The 22,733-nt window shown below is 44.3% G+C and overlaps 1 protein-coding gene across 2 annotated transcripts in view; it reads left to right on the forward strand.

Moving 5' to 3' along the window:
- Positions 1-9,195, forward strand: part of Cwc27 (CWC27 spliceosome associated cyclophilin) — a 171,748-nt gene extending 162,553 nt beyond the window's left edge. For both annotated transcript variants that reach the window (XM_075976134.1, XM_075976133.1), the window contains exon 14: positions 8,656-9,195. In XM_075976134.1, coding sequence (XP_075832249.1) covers positions 8,656-8,818 — 163 coding nt within the window. In that variant the 3' untranslated portion in view covers positions 8,819-9,195. The remainder of the gene's footprint in view (positions 1-8,655) is intronic.
- The last annotated feature ends 13,538 nt before the right edge of the window (positions 9,196-22,733 follow it).

The raw sequence follows: 22,733 nt of genomic DNA on the forward strand, positions 1-22,733 counted from the left end.
CATTTTTAAACATTTCTTTTGTGTCTGCCTTCATTTCTTTCTCTCTATTCCTTTAGGTAACTGTCCCTGTTGCCCATTTAAGCCTTTCTTCCATCCTGATTCTCCTTCCTGATCCCACTGCCCCTTTCTCGGGCATCTCTGTCTGCCACCTGCTCTGCCAGGCCCGAGCAGTGCCCTGCCGCCCTTTCCTGGGGGCTCTTTTTTCTACTTCCATCTCAGGACGCCTGTGTGTTTTTCTGTCTGTCCCTGTCTTCTTGCATGCATTACTGTGGCCTTAGCTGCATACTTCATTTTGGAAAAAGATTTAAAGTTTTTTTTTTCATGCATGCTGACTTAAACCCTAACTTCTTAATTCCTAAAGTTGCTTGTAATCAGTAATGAAGAACAGTCTAAAAAAAAAAATTCTTAAGTTTTTAACCTAAAAATGACATTCTGATAGTTAAAAACAGGAATAAAGGTGTTGTTTAGAATACATTTAAACATATCTTAAGAGGTATAAGAAACATTAAATTTTTAATCGAATAGCCATTTGTATTTTAACTAGCAGCTAAAGTACAGGTGACTTTTGTATTGAGCCTACCTAGCAAACATACAGTGAGTACCAAGTGTGTGTGAGCAGTTTTCAAATCTCCGGCAACTATTTTGGTCTTTAGTTTTCCCTAGCAGAAAGTTCTCCAGCAGCAACAGTTATATTTAGGCTTCCGGTGTCTCAGGACTGTGAACTGGGAATCTGCCTTCAGACAGGAGCTTCCTCTGTGGCCCTCCATAGCTTCTGGTCTGTTATTTATAAAAGGGAGTAGAGAACTCCAGCTACCTCCATGTCTTAATGTCCAGCGCTCTACCCAAAGTACGCCTTCTGAAGGCATGGCATCCAAGCCTCACTTGAGTTATGTGAAGTGAATAGGCCAAGTCTCACCATCTTCTCATCAGGCCCGAGAAGCACCGGTGATTCCCACAGCTATGCTGAGTGAGTCAAACTTGGGTCTGACTTCATGAGGGCTTCCCTAGGAAGTGTTGAAGAAATTCAAATGTAGGAGCAAGGCAGTGAGAAAAGGTTTTAGGATGAAATGGGAATTAAACTGGGCTTAGAAGGGACCAGAAAAGGAGGGAATAGAACCTTCCAGAAAAGTACCATGGAAAGAAAGAAGTATGCTGTAGTCTGTCTCTACAGAGCAGGGTGGTCTTTCAAAGGTGGTCTCGATGAAGGCAACACTTGGAAACTGTGTCGTCTCGCTGGAATGTATACTTACAAAGGCTGCTTCCACCTTCCAAACTGTCCCCCAAATCATGGGCATTTGTGATCTGTAGTCTAAAGAATGACAAGCTTAAATAATCACCAGGAACTGTTTGCTCGGGGTTCTGAAGAATTCTAAGGTAATAGGGAAATACAGAGTCATCACAATATGCAAACAAATTATGTTATAACAAATTGCGTGTATGTTCTCAGAGAGCGACAAGGTCATTCAACCCAGGAAGGACAAGGCTGTCTGAGGACAGTAAGTGTGTTTTCCCACACATGAGTAGATGTTAATGTTTAAGCTGTTTAATTGGCTTATCTGAGACGGGTCAGCACTAGACTATTGTAGCACAGATGTGCTAGCTGGAGAAATGCCTTGTTTTTAGCCCTTTTCTTTGCTGGAAAGTTTGAAAGGTAAATTACTTGCCTGAAAACTAGGGAGTTTATACAACCTGTGATTGCTAAATAATTTGGGATTGTATATGAAAACTATCAAGGAGAAAAGTAAAAAAAAAAAATCAATATTCTAGCCAAAGGGTCTTTGGGGTGTTTTTAGAGGTGATGGGAGTCCCAGAAATACTGACTTGTTTACAAGTACTTCTCATCAACATTCTTCTGGCCAAGCATCGCAGGATGATGAGGTGCAGAAGCCAGCAGAAAGGCCTCTGTTCTTCACAACACCCCAGAGGGGGGCTTGCAAAAAGAAGCCTAGAGCCATGGACAGGACTGTCAGGGAGGCCCTGAGAGGACCTCACTGTAGCTGGAGAAAGCAGATCGGGCCCAGCAAGAGCCAGGGCGATGGCACAGCCAATAGGAGGGAAGAAAGAGAGAGGAGTCTTGGAAATACAGCAGCAGCAATAAGTTTGGAGAAAGTGGACATTCTTCAAGAAACTACAAAGAATCTGCCATGTCTGGAGTGGAAGATAGGGGATCATATAGAGAGAGCATGGTCAAGCATGCAAAAGCCAGGTACAGAAGAAATTTGGGGTTTCTTCTGTAGGCAGAGAACCAAAGGGTTTAAACCGCAAGGGTTTTCACAGTTAGATTTGCTGTGTTTTCTGGGGAAAAAAAAAAAAAAGAGGAGAAAAGCCTGGGAACTTGTCATGCACCACAGTGCAACCCTACAGTCCAGGGTAATTTTACACCCAGACACCCATCCTCACAGGGACGGATCCTGGGCCCTGCTTGCCCCTTTGTGAATCTGCAGCTGAATGGGGGCATAGCTGGAAGAAGTTAGGGCTGGGATTCCACAGAATAGGGATTTACGCCATTAACAGGATTCATCACAGAGTTAATGCTGTTTTTAAGCGGTGTTTTCCCGATAAAGTGGCTGCAAGGCTTGGAGCCTCTGCAGTGTCCCTTTTAAAGGCCAGGCTGGGGCTCCCAGACGACCCTCCCTTTATAGCTACAATGTAATTGCTTGTCCTCTGGAATAGGCACTACCCATTCTGATTTTTGTCTTACTAGACCTAGCACTGAACTAACTTTTGACTGATTCCCCAGGTTAAAACTCCATCATTGCAGATAAAAGCCTGTTACCTCTGAAAACTGTCATGACCATGTGGTTACCTGGTCAACAGCTTATAGATTCCTCTACCCGCTCAGAAGTTGCCTGTGAGAAGGGACTGGTCAGCTAGGGGTGTAGCTCCGTGTTAAAGTGCTTACCCAGCATGCACAAGGCCTGGGTTCAACCTCCAGCTCTGGAAAGAAAAAGAAGGGGGGTGATAATCTCTTTCCTGCCTGTCCATAGTCATTGCAAATGCCGCCAGGCAGTATGGGAACGCGTTTTGAGAACACTATCAGTAGATGCTCTGATTATTGTCTCACGCTTTGTTAGCATTCCAAAACACATGGTTGCCACATTGTGGTGTCTGTGTGTTCTCCCAAATAAACAATTTGCTTCTGGAGAGCAAAGCTTGGGTCATGTTTGACTTTTTGTCTTCGGAGCTAGCACTGGACTCAACCATAAGAAGCCCTCAGACATTTGTTAAGTGAACGCTGAGTCTAACTTGTTGCCGTATATGAGGACTGGACTATGCCCTTATGGTTACTCAATTGGAGGAGCAGACTCAGGACCACTTAGCCTCATCCCCTGTGTGAGTAGTTTGTCATTTTGAACCCAGTCTTGGGACTGGAGAGATGGTGAGCAGTTAAGAGCACTGTTGCTCTTGCAAAAGGACCTGGGTTGGGTTCCCAGCACCTACATAATGGCTCATAACTAGCCATAACTCCACGTCCAGGAGATCTGGCACCCTCTTCTGACTTCCATGGGCACCAGGCACACACGTGGTACCCGTGTACAGATATACAGCAAAACACTCATACACAAAAATAAAATAAAGTTTCTTTTCCTCAAAACCCCACTGTTCTATCTGAAGGAACAAAGCAAAGGTAAATGGAATGAAACCAGCCAGTGCAAAAGTATAAAGTTTCTTAATCTTTGGCTCTATGCTCTTGACATTTAAAAATAACTGGTGAGAAGCTTTTTAATGACTGGTTCTGGAACCCTCATCCTAGGATAGTTAAGTCAGTACCTTTGAAGATAGAAGCCTGGCAGGGGTGGTTTTTTTAAAAAATGCCCAGCTGATTTTCACATCTGATGTGAGGGTTCTCAAACTACTTAGAAAAATGTTGCTTTAAAAAAAAAACCCCGCTCCCCTTTAGGAGGGTTAATATCTCCACATAAGGAGCTGTGGGAGATGCAGAAGAGCAGAAGGCATCTCCCACTGACGTCCGCCAGGGAGTAAACCCCGCCGTACCTGATGGTGCCGTGTAAGAGCAACCATGAGTGTGTGCTGAGTTGTGAAAAGTCATAGAAAGCTGACTTGAGACTCTCTGCAGCCCCGGAGGTGTTTCAGGAAGCTTATCATTAAAATAAAAGACAGCCTCTGTCCACAAAAGGTCAAGTGGTTGCCTAACAAACCCGGTGCCAAGCTTGGCCAGTACTAGGGGTCTGAAGATTTCATTCTCATTAAAAAAAAATCACCAAGCTCAGCATTGGACATAAAAGGTGAGCCAGGCACCCACTGTCTCATACCTGAGTCTCCTCCCAGTTCAGTCAACAGACAGTTTTAAAATACTGAGAGATGCTGAGCAGCTGTGTAAGGCTGGTGAGCTAGGAAGCAACACGTTGGAATGCCGCATGCTTCTGCCGGAACTATTTTAGTCTAATCCGATAGTGAGTCGTTCCTGACAGAGGTACAAAATGAATAAGAAATGCTCTTCAGAATCTAGAAAAATCTGAAGAAGAATGGTTCAATAATTAGAACAATAAAGTAGAATAGCAAAATAATTGTTTCTTGAACAGGGCATGGTGACACATAGCTGTAATCCTAGCACTCAGAAAGGTATCAGGCCAGCCTGGGCACATAGCAAATCCATCTCAGCAAACAAAATAAACATGTTTCTTTCAGGAGGGAAATGTTCTTAAGTTAGGGTGACTTGGAAATAAGTAGGAATGGCTGTGAAATCTTTTAACAAGAACTGTTTACATTCTCTCGGGATAAATCATTTCGGTTCGTTTTCATCAGAAATGAGTTGCTGATGTCGGGACTCTGCACTGAGCTAAGAATCAGATCTTCTGGCTTTTGCACAGATGTCACCACCATCCCATAGTTTGTCTTCCCAGTTGTGTGATAACTTTAATACTAAATGTCAGGTCGACGGGAAAGCACTTGTTTACTTTTGCTTAAGCTTTTGCAGTCCTGCATCACAGTGACATCCCTTGTGTGGCGTGGCTCTGCAGGTAGGAAGTTTCCGTCTTGTACACCTGTGCCGAGGAGTTTATTGGTCAGAAATAAATTTCTGTCTTTGCCTTCAAGTAAACAAGTTCTGAAAATCTCACATGTAAATGATTAGTATGTAATTAATTCCGCACAAATTCGTTGCTCTGATTGGTCCAGTTTTATAACCAGTCACCGAGTGGATAGGACTGAGTTACTGGGATGTACAAGGTTAAACTGCCAGCGCCTCCTGGATGGCTGAAAGGAGTTCTCAGTCTGCATGTGTGCCCTCACAAGAGACCCGAGGGTAGGCAAGCTTTAATCCATGCAGTGTGTGATTTATGGAGCCCCGGAGGTCAGGAGTTTATTATACCCCAAATCATAATAACTGCTTTGTTTTCCCTTTAAAAATGTAGTGACCAAAGCATGTTGAAAGATAAATGGGTGAGCCATTCCTTGCTATTAAAGGCCCAGCATTGCTGCGGAGTAGCAGCCCTCTTAAGTGTGGTGGTGTTAAATCTGAAGTAGTCTGTAAACTGAGAGCCCCTCCTTGCCTCTGGGTCTGAGATTGCTGTTAATCAAAATGTTGGGCCTATGTAGCAGTGGCGTATGAAACAAACAGATTAAGCAGACAGCTCCTTTAATTCCTGGCTTTCTGTGTTTTTCAGATTTGTGAGAGAGGTCTCTTCCTGTAGACTTGGTTCTGTGGCTCACATGTCTAGATTTCATTTATTATACCAGAGCCAACGAAGTCCAATAGTTGCAAGGTTGTCTCATGCATCGAAAGGAGGAAGGTACCTTTTTATTATGCTATTAATTGACAAAGATTGATAAAGTCATTTTGGAACATGAATAATTTCTATCCGGAATAGGTGTTATAGAAAAATCTGTATTGGAGGCAGAATATAAATCTTTTTTAAAAAAAATAGAACAATGAATTTGTGGAAGGATTAATAACCCAACTAGATTAGTGGGATAAGTGAAGCATCAATATAGAAGTACTAAATAAAATTATTTTGAAAAACATGTGATTCCGGCTTAGGTATTAGCTTTGGTGTAAGAGTTTGGAGGCTGTTAGGAGCTCACAGCACAGGGCCTGAGCTCCTGTGGTGTGTAAGGGCCTTTAGCAGGACAGCCTTGTTGCTAATGCACTTTGTGGGGTGCACACTAGACTGCAAGAGTGGGGGGAGAGGCCTCTCGTCACAGTGCATTGCTTTATTCACTGTCTCCAGTGTCGACTGCTGTGACCAAACACTGTGAAGCAAGTTGGGGAGGGAAGGGTTTTTATATGGCTTACACTTCCACATCACTGTTAATCATCAATGGAAGTTAGGGCAGGAACTTGGAGGCAGGAGCTGATGCAGAGGCCATGGAGGGAGATGCTTACTGACTTGCTCCCCATGGCTTGCTCAGCCTGCTTTCTTATAGAACCCAGGACCACCAGCCCAGGAATGACACCACCCCATCAACCACCAACCAAGAGAATGCCCTACAGCCAGGTCTTGTGGAGGCAGTTTCTCAATTGGGATTCTCTCCTCTCAGATAACTCTTGCCTGCATCAAGTTGACATAAAACTGTCCCGCACACCAAGTGAAGCAAACTGCAGATGTTCTGTAGAGTCCAGGAGGAGAGGAATTGCTTAGGGCTCAGCATCAGCCTCAATAGTAGAGACTCTTGCTGTGTGGCTGGCTTTCAGAAGCTCTTTACTGGGCGAGTCTGCCATGGATTGGCCAATTTTCAGAAGCAGGAAGTTGTTGCTGGTGATTGGCTTTCAGAACAACTTGAGCTGTCACTGATTATTTAGACCTAGGTAAGTCAGCATTAATTGGTTCAATCCAGTTATGTTTCCAGATCTATTTACTGGTCCTTTGTTTCCATGGTTACTGGGGGAAAAATGACCTTTTTCAAGGAATTGGGCACTCTCAAAATCTAACACCCAAATAAATGCCACTGGAAACACAAGAAAACCAAGCTTTGTAGGGAAATCCACACCTGTATGCAATGGTTGTAGGATGCTTTTTCTAATTGACAGAGTTTACTGTTAGATGTCAAACAGGCTCTCCCATATATCGTGGCTCATACCTGTGTTGAGACCAGTTATTAAAGTTAGAACAAACTGCATTGTTAATGGTAGCACATAGTGATTCAAATGTGGTTTACCTCATGTAAGTACAGTGTAGGTCCTTGTGGGTCACTGATACTCACTGCATCACCATGCCCTTCTGAAGTAGAACAGAAGGAAGTAGTAATGGTCCATTTGCTACTGAGTCACCAACATGGCAGTTGTGTAGTAGTTTCCTCCCAAAGTCTCCTTAGGAATCCTCAAAATCCGAACACACTCATAGGAGTTTTCCACACAGACAGATGTCACTCATCATCTTTGCTGCTTCAGGGAAAGGAGCGGGGGTTCCTCACTGGAGTTCCCCACTGTGCTGCCTGCCCTTGTACAGACCAGAGGAAATCAGTGTCATGTGTGGGCCCGTCTCAGAGTTGCAAGGGATGTATGCCAGGTTTTATTCCTGTCTGCTGTGATGAAGGAAATACGTGTGTAAGATGCACTGATACTAACTGAATTTTTAAGTAAATAGCTAGTAGAAAATTCTTATCACTTTTGTTATTCACATAAAAACTGAATTTTTCTCGTTCCTAGTTCATCCAGTTGCTGAAGTCTTTTGACTCCCCTCGTTACGGCCAACACCTCCCAGTGGGGGCACAGCTGATCACTGGCACAGTTCCCTGCTGCTAAGGATAGCTAGCTTATGACCACTTAGGAATCAAGCACATGCTGATACCTTAAGACCAGTAAGCATTCGCTAAAGTAGGAAGGCAGGATAGTGAAACTTGCCGTAATCAACAGTAAGAGGAGAAAATTAGTTCATGGAGTTATGCCAGAAGTTCCGGTGCCTTTTGGATACAAAAACTCAGCTCATCCCAGAAAAGTCAGCCACACAGCATCTGAACATCACTGTTGTATTTTAAACATTTGTCTCATAGAAGCACACTTTTTGTTCTGTTTGTCGCTGCATATTTGGTTTTTGTTAATTTGCTAGTGCTGCTGGGGAATCGAACTCAGGACCTTGTGTATACGGGGCAAATGCTCTACCACTAAGCTACACACCAGCCCTGACACATCAGTTAAAGGTGGGGCTGGGGGGCTGGGTTTTGTTTTGTTTTTAGCATAACCCTTGCTTTTGACCCTTTGGCCCCCTCAGAACACAAACATCAGATAGGTCTGGTTATTGGCTGGCATCTGGCTCCACAGCTGGCTCCCTGTGGTTGAGTGTACTCTTCAAAGAAAGAGGACAGAGATCCAAACATGGTTTTAGGAGACTCCCAGCTAGAAATCAAAGCCTCTCACCCGGGAGGATTCCGCAGTGAGCATGAGAGTAAAACTCCCAGCAATGCAAAGTAGTGGGACAGGCAGGCATGTTCTCAGGAGTTTTGTTTGGTTTCTGTTATGCAGATCTGGGGACCCAAGCCCAAGGCTTTGCACATGCCAGCCACTCTGCCACCGAACAGAATTCCTCCCCAGCGCTTGACTTGTGTAGAACCGCTTTCCTGTGGACCCGGCTCCTGTAAGGAGCGGCCCCTCCTGGTGCTCCTGGCTGCTCCTTCTCTGTGCGAGGGTAGGGAACCACTTTCCTTTGGGTTCTCAGCCTGAGCTCATCCAGCCTTTCTCCTCCTCCTCCTCCTCAGGATGTCACATGTGCTCCAGTTTGAAGACAAAACCAGGAAGGTGAAAGACGCAAGCATGCAGGATTCGGACACATTTGAAATCTACGATCCCCGGAATCCAGTGAACAAAAGGAGAAGGGAGGAGAGCAAGAAGCTGTTGAGAGAGAAGAAAGAAAGGAGGTGAGAGGAGAGTGGCGAGGCCAGAGCTGCTGATAGCCTGCCGTGCATGACTATCTTTGTGACAGCCACCGCACACACAGTGGGAAAAGTACTTCTGAACCTGGTCTCCAGTTCAGAAAACACATACTTTGTTTTGTAAATTTGAGATGATGTGAGCAAATGCTTTTGGTTACTGATACATTTTTTTTCTTATTTGACCTTTTCTATTGCTGAATCTGAAAATCAATTTATTTCCAGTTTAAATGTTAACCGTTTACAGATTGTATAAACCTGTTTTTGCTCCTTTACCCTGAAATGTGTGAAAGCTTGTGAGTGCTCACAGAAAGAATAAGAGGAACTTCCCTGACCCTTTGATATAAAATAAAAATTATAAAATAAAGACATTAACATTGATGAGTCTTTTTTTATATAAACATATAAAAATACCCAGACCAGTAGCAACCCACAGGCAAATCAGTATTGTCTCAGTCCAGGCTATTGCCTGGGAGTTATGAATGCATTCAGGACACTATATGCTGCTGCCGTGCTCACCAACACTACATCCTGATGCCGGCCACCTGCCGCTCTCTGCCCCCATCCATCCGCACAGCAGCACCGGGAGCAGGTAGGTGCACAGGGACGAGCACCACCCGCAGAACACATCAGGAATTTAGCTCTTGATGCAGTCATCCACACTGAGTATTCCTGTTGCCTATTTTTAGTTCTAAAACCTGCTTGCTAAAATTGTACAGCAGGCTAACTTAATCACCTAATAAAACTGCACCAGCCACGTCTTTTCAGGAGGAGTAATGAAATTGGTTTCCTCTTCCTAGAGCACCGGTTCTTCAACTGTGAGCCCAGGTGCAGCCCTGGCAGCAGACATAGGAAGGAGAAACCCTAGTCCCTGCCTCGCTGCCTGCCAGTCACCACCAGCACCCCTCCCCTGGACGATCAGTGTCTAGGGAACTTAAAACTGTCATATCCCATGGCCAGAAAGCTAGACTCCTAGGTCTGTACCCTGAAGAAGTTTTTAGACACTGTTCAAGATGAGGAGGTGCTAACGTATATTGAAGCCTCATAAAGCGGAGTGTAAGCATGTTGTAACATAGCCTCACTGTGCAGTACTTCATAACGATGAAGACCACTGAACTCTGGGGATGGATCTAAAGGAGCAGTGTTTGCCTAGCATGTGCCAGGCCCTGAACTAGATCCTCGGGGTGACTGTATCTTAAAAGGAACAAACAAAAACAGCTATATAAAAATCTAAAGCAGATAACAATCATTTGTATGCTGGATGTGCACATATGTAAAACCAGTGGTTACCTCTGAGGATGAGAAAGGAGTGTCTGGGGTTTCAGCTAGAGAGTAGGTGCACGGGTCTCGTCCTGGCACGTTCTGGTGTACATGGGACTCTTAGTATTCACAGAATGAGGAAGGAAAATATCTCAGAGGAAAGAAAGGTGTGAGAGAAGAACTCTAGAGAATGTCAGTCAACTCAGAATTTTGGATGATCAAGGCAGGATTTGGTTGTCCAGATATCGCTGCAGTTCTTTTTCATTGGCATATATTCCTTGTACATAGTAATAGGTTTCATAGAAATTTTCATATGAATATGTCATGTACCGTGACCGTATCCACCCTCTTCCTCCTATTCTCCCCTCCTTCATCCAGCTAGCAGCCTCATTTCTACTTCGTATCCTATGTGCTTATACGGTCTTACATGTTTATACAAAACTCTAGGACCCACAAATGAGAGAAAACATAGGACTTGTCTTCCTAGCTCTGTCTCAGTTTACTTAATACACTCTGCTCCACCATCCATATTCCTGCACAGGACATAAATTCAAACTTTATAGCTGGATAAACCTCATCCTGCATCCATACACTTTCTCTTTATTCCTTCATCCACTCCCAGCTCGGCTGAGCCCATGCCCTGGCAGCTCTATCTTTGCAGACACTGAAGTAGATTATGCCCTAGTCCCTGTGTATTGAAATGCCTTCTTTGCTGTTCCTCCTCTACTGTGACCGCTTTTACCGACTCAGTATTCGCCCACAGAGCATACTATATTTCTTCCTCCAGTACCAGAGAATACTTGCAGTTTTTTAAAAAGACAGTTCATTGTTTTTTTTTTGAAATTATAATTTAATTATATCATTTAATTTCCCCTCTTCCCTTTCCTCCCTCCAAACCCCCACATATTCCCCTCCTTGCTCTACTGTAAATTCATGCCATCTTTTTTCAGTAATTGTTATTACATTCATACATGTGTGTGTAAATATATTTCTAAACATAACCCGGTCAGTCTGTATAATGTAATCTGTGTGTATGTTTTCAGAGCTGACCATTTGGTATTAGATAACCGATTGTACTCTTCCTTGGGGTAAACAATGTCTTTCCCTCTCAGCATTTCTTAGTGCGTTATGCATGGTTATGTATGGTTATGTATGGACTCACCACCACGGCCCACATTAGCATGTCTCTTGTCGCTGTCCTTGTTCAGCTCCTGTTTAGGCAACCACATTGGTGAGACTTTATGGGTGTAGCTTCTGACGTCATGAGGTGGACACAACCTCACAGCAAACTCCCCGATCTCCTGGCTCTTGGAATCTTTCTGCCCCTGCTTCTGTAAAGTTCCCTGAGCTTTAGGCGTGGGAGTTGTTTTGTAGATGTATCCATTGGGATTGGGCTCCTCAACTTTATTGGGGGATCCACAACTTTATTGGGGATCCACATTTTTATTGGTTGCATTTTTTTCTGTAATGATCTCTGTCACTTACAAAGAGTTCTCCGCTGAGGTGAAGACTACAGTACATATACCAGTATAAGGTCAAATATTTAGAAAGTAGTGAGGGATTATGCTGGCTTAGTAAAGTGCTGGTTACAGGTTTTCCTCTAGGATCCATGACTTCACTAGCCCTGGATAGCTGGCTGGGTTTCTAGTACTGTGCCTGGTTTCCCTCTTGTTGAATGGGTATTGAGTTCAATGAGAGGGCTGTTGGTTACCACAGAGGGACGTGTGCGAGCCACTACAGCACTCGGGTTTACAGTATCATGCTGGTTGGTGTGGTGGATTGGTCTCAGAGCTGGGGAGAGCTGTTGGCTGCTCCCCTCTTCTGGAAGCTTGCGTAGCACCTTTGGATACCATTGAATGACAAAGTTAAGATCTTAGTTTAGCTAAATATTCATCTTATTTTAACTACAAGAATCAGAAGATTCTGAAATGTAGTAGTGATTAGAATGTTGTGGGAATCCGCCATTACAAAATCAAATAAATTTAACTAAGTAAATAATTTTCAAAAGAATAGAAAACTAAATTGTGTATACTTGTAGTCACAGAAAAATGTTTAGGCCAAATAAATGAACTGGGGGGGGGGGGGGGAGGAAACTAAAAGAAATGTGAAAACATTAAAAATAGCCTTTAAATTCACTTAAGTTTTATATTTGGGTTTATTTTTTGTTTACGTGTTTTGGTCAGGGGTATTTTCCTGAGACAAAGCAGCCTGTCAGAGTTCTTGTTCTTTGTCTGGGATACAATGCTAGAAAGAGAAAAACATTGATATTTTAGTTCTCCTGATGGCAAGCCCTGCCTTCCACTTCAGATGAAGCTGGTGGCAGGTAGGAGCTTGACTTTTCCTTTCTCCAAGAATAACTGAAGTTAGTGCAGATCCATCTGGGATTTTTAATGTTATAAAAATGCATATCATCCCATGCCCTCGGCTCTGTCTCCCCTGAGGCCACATGGTTAGTAATGCATCTAAAAATGGGGCTATCATAAAACGGGTCATTAAAACGTGTGAGGGGCTGAGTGGCTTACTGCTGTTTTTAGAAGCCAGTCAGCAACCTATGGTGGGCACCTTTATCAAACCCTCACTGCCAGGTTCCTGATAAGGTCAGATGTGTGAGGTACATGAATCTGTCATGTTGTGTCAATGTGGCCTGGGTGGGAAAGGTTAGAGAGAGGTAGAATATGCCCTAAGCAGGCTGGTTTATCTTAGTGATACCGGAGCCAGAGAGGGGAGGTGTGAAGTGAGTCCACTGAGGGTCTTATCGGTGTGAACAATTTGTATATGCGGTGTCGATGTGGAGAAGTTAGGAGGGCGTACATTCTTCACTGCCATTCACAAACAGGAGGAGGTCTGCCCGCACCATAGCTGTGACAGCCAATACCCTAGCTGTGACAGCCAGCACCCTATCTGTGACAGCCAGCATCCCAGCAGTTGGTCCAGAGGCCCCATCTCTGCTGATGGGAAAGCACAGTGCATTTTCATCTTTGCCTCTTTTAACTTTTAATGGAGAGATGTGATACAGGAACCACATTGTGGAGAAATCCTTGCTAGATGACACTTGAACTCTAAGGCATCAGATGTTGGAGGAGGCTGCTTGTTGGTTTCCGGCTGCCCGGCTAGCTTAGACCCAAAAACACATCAATCAGACCTTACTAGGATGGCGTTAGCAGTACTGGGTCTGTAGAAAGAATGTTCGTTAACACGGCCATCACCACCCCTCCCGACACACACCCCACCTCACCAAACCCACAGACCTGTTAGTACCTTTTGCCATTCACTTCTGGCTAATGCCTTTGAATGCTGACTCTCTATTGTGACCCCTTTCCTAAAGCCACAGGCTTCAGGCTTTTTGATTTTGTATAATTACCATTTTGTGATGGATTTGTATCTTTAGATTCTCTGTTGATGAAGTTTTTTAAAGTCCCACTTTGGGGTTTTTTCTCCTCCCCCCCCCCCCCCCAGTTAATCTTAATGCTAAGCCCAAAAAAGAAGCAAACCGTCTGAGGAAAAGGAGGCCTAGGAAACAGTGAGGGTCTTTGGTTTACCTACTTTAAATGATAATGTACAAATTCATGATTTAACTTAAAAGAGCAGGATTGGGTTAGAAGATGGGGATTTCCACCTGAAGAAGAAAAACATGGATTCTAAAGGAAATGCAGGCCAGAGTCTGGTCTCTCTCCCCCACATCTGCTGGAAATTATTCCCTGAAGATTACATCATGGTATTAATTCATGTTACTTGATCAGCTAAATTATCTTTGGAGGCTTTCTTCACAGCACCAGTTAAGAAAACAAAAGATTTTTTTTTGTCTTTTAGAAAATTATTATTTTATTGTCCTCATGATGCCAAATGTGATCATTATGGCTAAACTGCTGGCACTTTTCTAAATAAATCGGGCTAATTTTGAAATTAGGAAACACTCAAGTGGCTTTTGCATCTATTTTCTGTGCCTGATGTAGGTTAAGATTGTATCGGGATACTCAGATACCTTAATAAAGATACACTGGAATTGAAGGGTTCCACAGAGAGAAAATAGATTATGCCACCTAAAATACATGCTTGTAGTTAGTTCTCAACCCTTACAGCGAACTTACAGTCTGTGGGCTTCCTTCTCTTTTCCATGTGATATATATATATAAAGTGTTATTGAATTTTCAGTTGGGGGGAATAATTTTATTGGGGTGAGAGGCATGAACCGTTTTTCCTGTATTCCAGAATCTCATTATGTTACTGTTTTGTGGGTGCAAGTGAATAAACTAATTAAGAATTAGTGATATTTCCCAACCAGCCAAAGAATTCAGCAAGTGATTCTTGAGCTTACAAAAGGGATACGTGATCTACAAAGTTTAAGTCCATCACATGGGAAGTGTCACGTGTGTCAGACCTGACGCATCCAAAGTGGCCTATCGCTGTAACTCCTGGCCTTGCCTTGGCCAGTCCTGCTTCAGGCCAGTTTTCCCACCTGTGTTGGCAATGCCAGCTTGCTCAGGCCACATAACCTAAGTTCCTGCCTTTACCTCACACACTCAAGTCGTGATAGTCTGTTGTCTCCCTTCCAAATGGACCCAGAATGAGAGTCCTTCCCACCGCCACTGCTCAAGGGAACAACCCCATCAGACTTCACATGCGCTGCTGAAAGAGGGCCATATCCAGTCCCTTGCTGCCACCCACCTCCCGGCAGCTTATTGGCATGGCAGGCAGTGAATATTTTTAAAGTATGTCACAGTGTTGTGTTCTGTTTACACCCTATGTAATTCAGAGTAGAATGTCAAGCCCTTACAGCGGTGTATGAGGCTCCGTGTAATTGCCACTCTGCTCCCCAGCCTCCCTGCTTCTCTCACCACCCTCCCCAACACCCCCTCCCCGGTTGCTCATCAAGTCAGTTGCCTGCATTCCTTCTCAGAGTCTTTGGAGCTGCTCCTGCTACCTAAGTCAGTGTTTCCCGTGACATCCTGACATGCATCCCTCGGCTCCTTCAGGTCTTTGTTCAAAGGATGCCTCAGAGTATTCCACGGTAATAATTCTACTTTAGGAGTGCAACCCTCCCCATTCCACACATTCACCTCTTGTGTAGTCGGCCATAGATACTATTAACCTAAGCACTTTGCCCAGTTAACTTATTTAATTTTTACCCACCGTCTTGAGAGGTCGGAACTTGCTATCCATTTACAAATGAGGGGATGGAGTGTTTATGGATGCTGGAGAGATGGCAGAACCATCAAGAGCTCTTGCTGCTCTTGCTGAGGACCCGGGTTCAGCTCTCAGACCCCACATGTTGGCTCATAACCGTCTATAACTCTAGTCCTAGCAGATCCAACACCCTCTTCTGGCCTCCACTGATACCGGGCATGCACATAGCATAAATGCATACATGCACACAAAACGTCCATACACACAAAAATAAAAACTTTTTTAAAGTTTTTTTTCTTTTTTTATTCATTCCATTAAAACAAGTATTTTTGTCAACTTCTTTTACTACTATCTCAGTGTTCAGAACCTTACAGAGAGTGGCTAGTCTAATAAATATATATTAAATGGATGGATAAACCACTGCATCCCAGAAAGAACCCTGAGGGCCAATATGAGTTTACTACGTTCTCACCATCCAATATTATTTCATGAAGAGAGGTTGTGTTTATGATAAAAAAAAATGCAGAAGGATACAGCTTTAGCTGAGGGACCACTCCAACACTGTATAAATAATCTCCCAGTTTCCTGTCTCTCAGATGGAAACAACATCCGTCTAACCTTCCCACCAAGGCCCTGTCACAGCCTAGGAAACACAGGCAGGAAAACTGCTTTCACAGAAGACTGGAATGAGTAAGGCCTAGCGGGTGCTCACTGTATACCAGACCCTCCTCTAAGCATGGCGTGTCAACCCATTTGGTTCTTAGGAACAGCCGTATGAAGTGTTCCTCTCTATCCTTATCTCTGTTTTCCAAATCATGAAAAGATTTGCACCTTAGTAAGTAATTTATCAATGTCACGCAGTGAAGAGAGGAGCTAGAATACCAGACTCACCACAGAGTTTCTGCCCCGATCACCAGTTCACTGAGTCTCTCTCTCTACGAGAACCACAGTGTCTTTCTGGTAGACCTTCGACTGACCTGTAGCATTTATAATCCAGTCAAAACACAGGGCTGCAGGTGAAAATAATTAGATATGTAAAATGAAGTGAATGCCAGGAGGACCCAAGAGATGGGGTTAGTGAGATTAGCCCAGAAGGACTTCATGACAGGGCATTTTGACCATAATTTGAAAGAAAAGGAAAACATGACATTGAGGAGACAGGTCTTGTTCCAGGTGGAGAAAAGGTTGTGCAGATGGACCATTAAGATAAATGTTAGGGACAATGATGTGTCGATGCGATGCCAAAACATCTGGTCAATTCCACTTTTTTGAAAAGCCAACCTCCATCAATGTAGTGAATTCCTTCAGTCAATCCAGATGTTTGGCGTCTCGTAGACAAAACATCCAGATGATTAACTGAAGATTTGACAGAGTTGACTGGATTAGCCAGATGTTGTAGCATTGTACAGACACTGTCAGGACATTACTTGGCCAGAGTGAGGTCCAGCTGTAGGGGAGATAGATGGTCTGGGCAGTGAGGGGGGCTTTGGAGCAGAAGACCTGGGCCTGGACTGGATGCAACTGGGGAGCCGTTGCAAGAGGTGTGCAGTGGAAATGATGCTTCAGGAAGAGAGATCTGTGTGGAAAGAATAAAAATACCAGCGAGAGGAAAAGCTGTAGACAGGAAAGGGGATCGGAGGAGAGCGCAGGTGTGTGTGAGGTAATTAGAGCCTGAACCAGAATGTTGGGAAGGCAGCAGGAAGAAGTGGATCTGAAAAGCATTACAAAAAAAGAACAGGAAGTCGTGATGGGCTAGACAAGGGAGTAAAATCACATCACCCCAAGACTGGAGACCACGAAGCCTGGGAAAGCAGCTGCTGGCAGTCTCGCCACAGGAGCAAACCAAGAGGGAATCCCCAAAAGACCCCTCCCCCAAAGCCTCCATTCAGAGGCTATGGCCAGGCCTTCAGGCTGCAGGTATGGAGAACAAAGCTACTTCAACTTTAAGGTCCCTCATCAGTTGAGTGATTCCTAAATTGTTTTCCTTTTTAAGTTCAATTTCATGACAGGATCAAGAATACTAGATTCACACTATTGGGGAGGACATACCCCGTGAAAAGTGCAACCAGCATTTAATGGGATTTCCTTTTGTGTAGTATGTAACGCAAGCTAAGACATATAAAGCATAATTAGATGCAGGGAGATTGTGAGAAACTGCACGGTGCCTATTTGATTTGACAGTTTAGCATTTAAAAAGCCTGTTTGGCTGGGCAACATGGCATATGCAAGCGGATCTCTGAGTTAGGCCAGCCTGGCCAGGACTGCTACACAGAGAAACCCTGTCGAAAAAAGAAAAAGAAAGGAAGGGAGGAAGAAAAGAAAGAAGGAAAGAAGGAAGAAAGATATAGGCTGGCTTAGACATTTCACAAAAAAACATCTAATTTTCAAATCTTATTTGATAAAAATCAAGCTTATCTTTAGACACAGTCATGGATTCCAATTTATTAGCATTAACACCGTGATGGTTCCATGAAAGGGTGCCACAGTTTAAATCTTAAATGTCCCCCAGAGGCCCATCTGTTTACAGCTTGGTTCCTAGCCTAGAATGTAATGAAGGTAATGGAAGTTCAGGGCATGGACCCAATGGAAGGAAGTTACGTCATGGAGGGTATGCCCTTGAAGGGGATATTATCTCCTTCCCTTCCTGCCCTGTTTGGGGTTAGCAACCGCTATGCTCCCATAATGACGTGCTATGCTACCATACCCCACAACAATGTCGCCAAGTGACCACGGGTCAAAACTTCTGAAGTCATGCGCCGAAATAAACTTTCCCCCTCTCAAATTGATTCCCCTCAGGTATTTGTTATAGTGGGGGAAAGCTAACACACAGGGTGTGCTCTCGCTTGCTACAAAGCATCCTGAGCATTTCTGGAATTCGTGGTTTTGTGCGTGTGCAGTTTCCAGCATTTTCAGCTCCAAGCCTATCAGCCCACACAGCCATTTGGGCGCCCTCTGTAAACACGCTGAGACTTTCTCCAAATGCTTGCCTGTTCAACGGAGAAAAAAACAAAGCCAAACAAGGTTTTTGCGTCGTTTGGAAATAAAGCTCGAGCTGCCTCACATGCGCAATGCCCTAGGTTCAAAGCCGGGTCCCCAAAAATAAAGTTAAAAAAATAGCAAGGGGGAAAGCCTTTCAGAGAGGCTATGCTACCTCTATTCAAGGTTCGTGCACTGTCCCCCCACCCACACCCCACAAACACCCTGGAAAAGCACAGAACATGTAAGGGCTGAAGTGAGTTCTGTGCTACAGAATCAGAATCATCCTGGGGCGGGGGGGGGGGGGGGGGGGGATGAAGGGTCGGGAATCCTGCCAGCATCCATTTCCCTGACTTCGGAATGACAGGTCCGCTGGTCTGTCTGGGTAGAAGGAGTCCAGGGGCCTATTGGTTTCGTTTCTGTGTTTGTTTGGTTGGGTTGTTTGCTTTGTTATTGTTATTGTTTTGTTTTATTTTGTTTTGTTTTATTAAGCTCCCCCCCCCCCCCCAACTAATTCTCGTGCTTGGTTTTGTTTCTCACTTTGCTGAAGACCGGTCCTGGGCAAATGCCGCCGTAAGGCAGAATCTAAAGATTGAGAGACACCTCACACGGATATGAGACTCTCAAACTGTATAAACTTGATTTAATGTCTTTTCCCCCCCTAGCAATCACATTGCCATAAAGATCCCTTTATGAAATGTGCTCCTAGGCAAACTCACTGTGTCCTTGGATGATAGAATTTTCACAGGAACTGCATGGAGCCTGGAGTCAGCCTGAGAAACCACGAAGGTGAGTATAGGCCCCTTGTCTGTTCTCAGTCCCCAGCACTGCTACACCCCCTCACCAACACTGCCAGTGCATGATGGGAATGTAATTAACGATCTTGATAAGGCTTTCCCAGTGTCCCAAGGCTGAGCGAGTCACTTATTTATCACTAGAACACCGGCTGGCTTCTCCGAAACAATGAGGGAGTCAGGTGATTCACGCAGGCTTCCCACGGCCGTGCCATTAGCAGAACTCGATTGCAAACTACTTTTTCAAAAAGCTAATCAATGGAATGTCCTCACCCTGACCCCACGATTAGAGTGTTTGTTCTCCTAGGTGCCCTTCTTTTGGCAACGCAAGCTACAAGAAAAAGGACTGGATTGTTTTTCCCTTGATAACGTTGGTTCCATTTGTCCTGGTAGCAACTTATTTTCCTGGACTTCTTTTTCTCAAGGACAGAGGAGCAGTAGACATTGGGAGAATGCCTATTTAAAAGCCAGCGAAGTAGCAAAATGCAAAGTCAAATCTGCATTTAAGTCGCTTCATCTTTTTAAATCTACAAGACATCTCATACACTAGCTGCTTACTTTTGACCTGATAGTGATTATTTTCCACTTCTCTGTTCTCCAATCTCTTTCGGGTCCCGTATAGCAACCACAGAAAATAGTGTCTGTCATGCCTTGGAGGCGCGGAGGGGTAGAGAGAGACTGGAGAGAAAGCAGGCAAGAGAGGCCTGTGAAAGAAAACCCTTGGGAATTTTCACAACATGAAGGTCTCTATCCTGAAACAAATCAAAGCAAATTGATTTCCATTGATCTTCTTATCGTCTATGTAAATGCATTAGTGGTCACCACCTTGATCTGAGCACAGTACCGATAAGGGTAAGCCCTCCACGTCCTCCAGATGGTTCTTTTGGTACTTAATTGATTCTACTACCCTAGGGTGATTGATCACATATGAGTATTGTACGCTTTTTTTTTTTTGAGGGAACTTGTCAGCCCATACTGTGACTTGTATAAACTGGAAAAGGGCACCATTCCCAAGACATCAGAAAGTCTAAGAATGTACCACGTCATTTGGGAATGCGTTCATGGACTCTGTAGTCTAACAGTGCCTGTCCCATTGTTTGCTTGGGATCTCTGTTACCCTCGAATTCTCTGAGAAAGTAGAATTTTGTCCCTGCCACAACATGGCCCTGGAACCAGTGTTCAACAGATGGGCCCTGCGTGACCTGGCCTGTCTCTATCTTACCTGCAGAGGCTCAGTGTTCTTTAAGAAAAAAAAATGTCCTGGGAATTGAGACTAGACTAGAACTCCAGAGCCTTTGGTGACCAGCATCCCCACTGCAGCCACTTTCCAACGGGCTCTGGGGAAGAGAATTCTTTACCAAGCTTGCCAGCCAATGGCCACCCAACAAAATAAGGAGCAAAGGCATTCTCCCCAGCCCTGTGGAATATGAATAAGGAATATGCCTCTTCTGCAGGCTGGTAAGAGTTAGGTCACCACAGCCTATCGACTGGTATATCACTGTCTTTTTGGAAACATTCTGATATGGTCCATCGCCTGCCTGTGGCAGCTGGGGAGCCCACTCTGTATGCCCAGTGTGTGTATATTGGGTGGGGGAGATGTCTTCTCTCCAGAGCAAATATCCTCTGTGCTAACAAGTGCTAGTTATGGCTTAGGAGGGTACCCTAACTCCTTGAATGCCCCAAACGGTCAATATCTCCCAAGCCTGTTTGTTAGTAACAAGAGTTTTCTGTTTCTCAACAATCCCATCAAGAACCACGTGATGAGGAGAAAGCCCTTTCAAAACTCGGCATTAGCCAAAGTCTTCTGGCTTCTGGATGTCTGCCCTCTTTGCCTCTTAGTCTGTATTTTCCTTGCTCTTGGTAATTAAGGTCTTATCCCTACAAGAGAGAAAGAAACGTTTTGTTTTGTTCTCCTTCTGACTCTCCATACTGAAGATAAAGTACTGAGTCTACAAATGTTCAAACCGTAAGAGCGCAGCAAGTTCTCACTCTTCTGAGCACACATAAGAAAGGCAAGGTCCAGCATTCCCATCACCTTTTAAAGTTGCTACAGCATCAAAGTGGCTCTGGTGATCACAGACCCAACATGTGTATAGTTAACGCTTAAGAAAACTGCTTCCAAGAAAGTACTCAGACGCTCCAGGATTTGTTGGAATGGTTCAACAACAAAAAAAGTAAAAAAAAATAAAATTTCAAATCCTGGTTGATTCGCCTGCAGGACCTCCGTGAGATAGGCCCAACAGGAAACAATTCCATCTTCCAGAGTGGATACTCGTTTGCTTGTCCAGCCAGGAGTCTGGGAGAAGCCAGCAGGCAATGCAGTCATTTGGTAATGTCCTTCCCTCTGCCAAGGCGGATTAATGCTGGGAGATTTTACAACTGGTGAGTAATGGGTAGTGTTTACAGATCCTCCGAGGTCCCCAAGGTGTGATTATTTTCATACGTAGGTCCTGCCATCATTCCCCCAAAGGGTGCTTTGTCATTTCCTCTATTCTTCTTTCACTGAACCCTCGAGTCTGTGTTACAAGGACAACAAGGTCCATAAGTCATTGCCAATCTCCTCAAAAACCAACTGGTAAACACGTCCCAGACACTGCTCAAGTGAGACGTTGTCCTGACAGTAAGCACTGGCTTCCTTTTGGATACTCTGGAGGGTTAGGAATAGTTATTTATTAAAATGTGATTTTAATAGCCACCCTCTCACTCCCCCACTTTGTTTTATTTTGCCCCAGCAGAACCCTCTCACGGTGGTGTTAGATGTGAGAGGCGGAAGAAGAGCTCAGTCCATGAGCAACTCCATATATGTAAGGTGTGGTTTTAGAACCGATTGCTCTTGGCACTTTTTTTTTAACACTGTTGCCATTCATTCCCCCCAGCTGCTGTCACTGCCCCCGCCCCAACTCTTCAATTTGTATTCTACTCCTCTCTGGATTTCATAGCTCTATAAAAGTTTTCTGACATCAAAAAAGGCCACATTCTAGAGTTTGAGGTCTGTACCCACAATAAAATTAGTTAAATAAATTCTAAAGGGCAAAGTGCTTGTCTAACATGCTCAATGCCCCTGGTTCATTCGTTGGCCCAGCAAGAATATAAATGAATAAAAACCAAAAGGAAATAAAAATAAAATTAACAGTTCAGGTTCTCTCTGTGCCACCGACTGGCTTGGATTCCCCCAATGATCTACCTAAAGTCTGAGTTCCCTCCTCTGTAAGCTGGACATATTTGTTAGCCCAGAAGATCAAGGGTGTGTAAAGGCTAGCTCTGCCCACATGAGACAGTGCTTGGTAAGTGCTGGTCATGGTACTAGTTAGTATTAGGTAACAGCTATCATTAGGGTTTGTTAGTCGGAAGTGTTAGAAGGCCTAGCTAAGGCCAGGTACTGTATTCCTCGAAGAGGACTTTACAGTCCCTCGCTGCTGGCTGAGTGAGAGCTGTGCAGTTGTCTCTTGTGTCTTATTCTTGTCCCCCTTCATTCATGGACCTGAGCCCAAATCCTTTCGCAAGGCTTCAGCACCCCCTTCTTCCTGGTCACTGAAGAGATCAGGAAAGTAGGTCTCTTTGAAGATCCCTTCAACTCTGAGTCGAATCTTAAGGTCACCCACAAGAGCAAAGCCAGAATTGTGGGAAGCTGGGCCAAGTGTTTCTCAGAACCTGAGAAGTTCTTATCAGCAGATCCATCCCAGGAGAGTCACTGTGTTGCCTAAGCCAGATGTTGTGCCTGATATTAGGTAACCAAGGCCATAAGCCAGAGGT

This window comes from Microtus pennsylvanicus, chromosome 6 (assembly GCF_037038515.1).
Source record: "Microtus pennsylvanicus isolate mMicPen1 chromosome 6, mMicPen1.hap1, whole genome shotgun sequence".
NCBI classification, from domain to species: Eukaryota; Metazoa; Chordata; class Mammalia; order Rodentia; family Cricetidae; genus Microtus; species Microtus pennsylvanicus.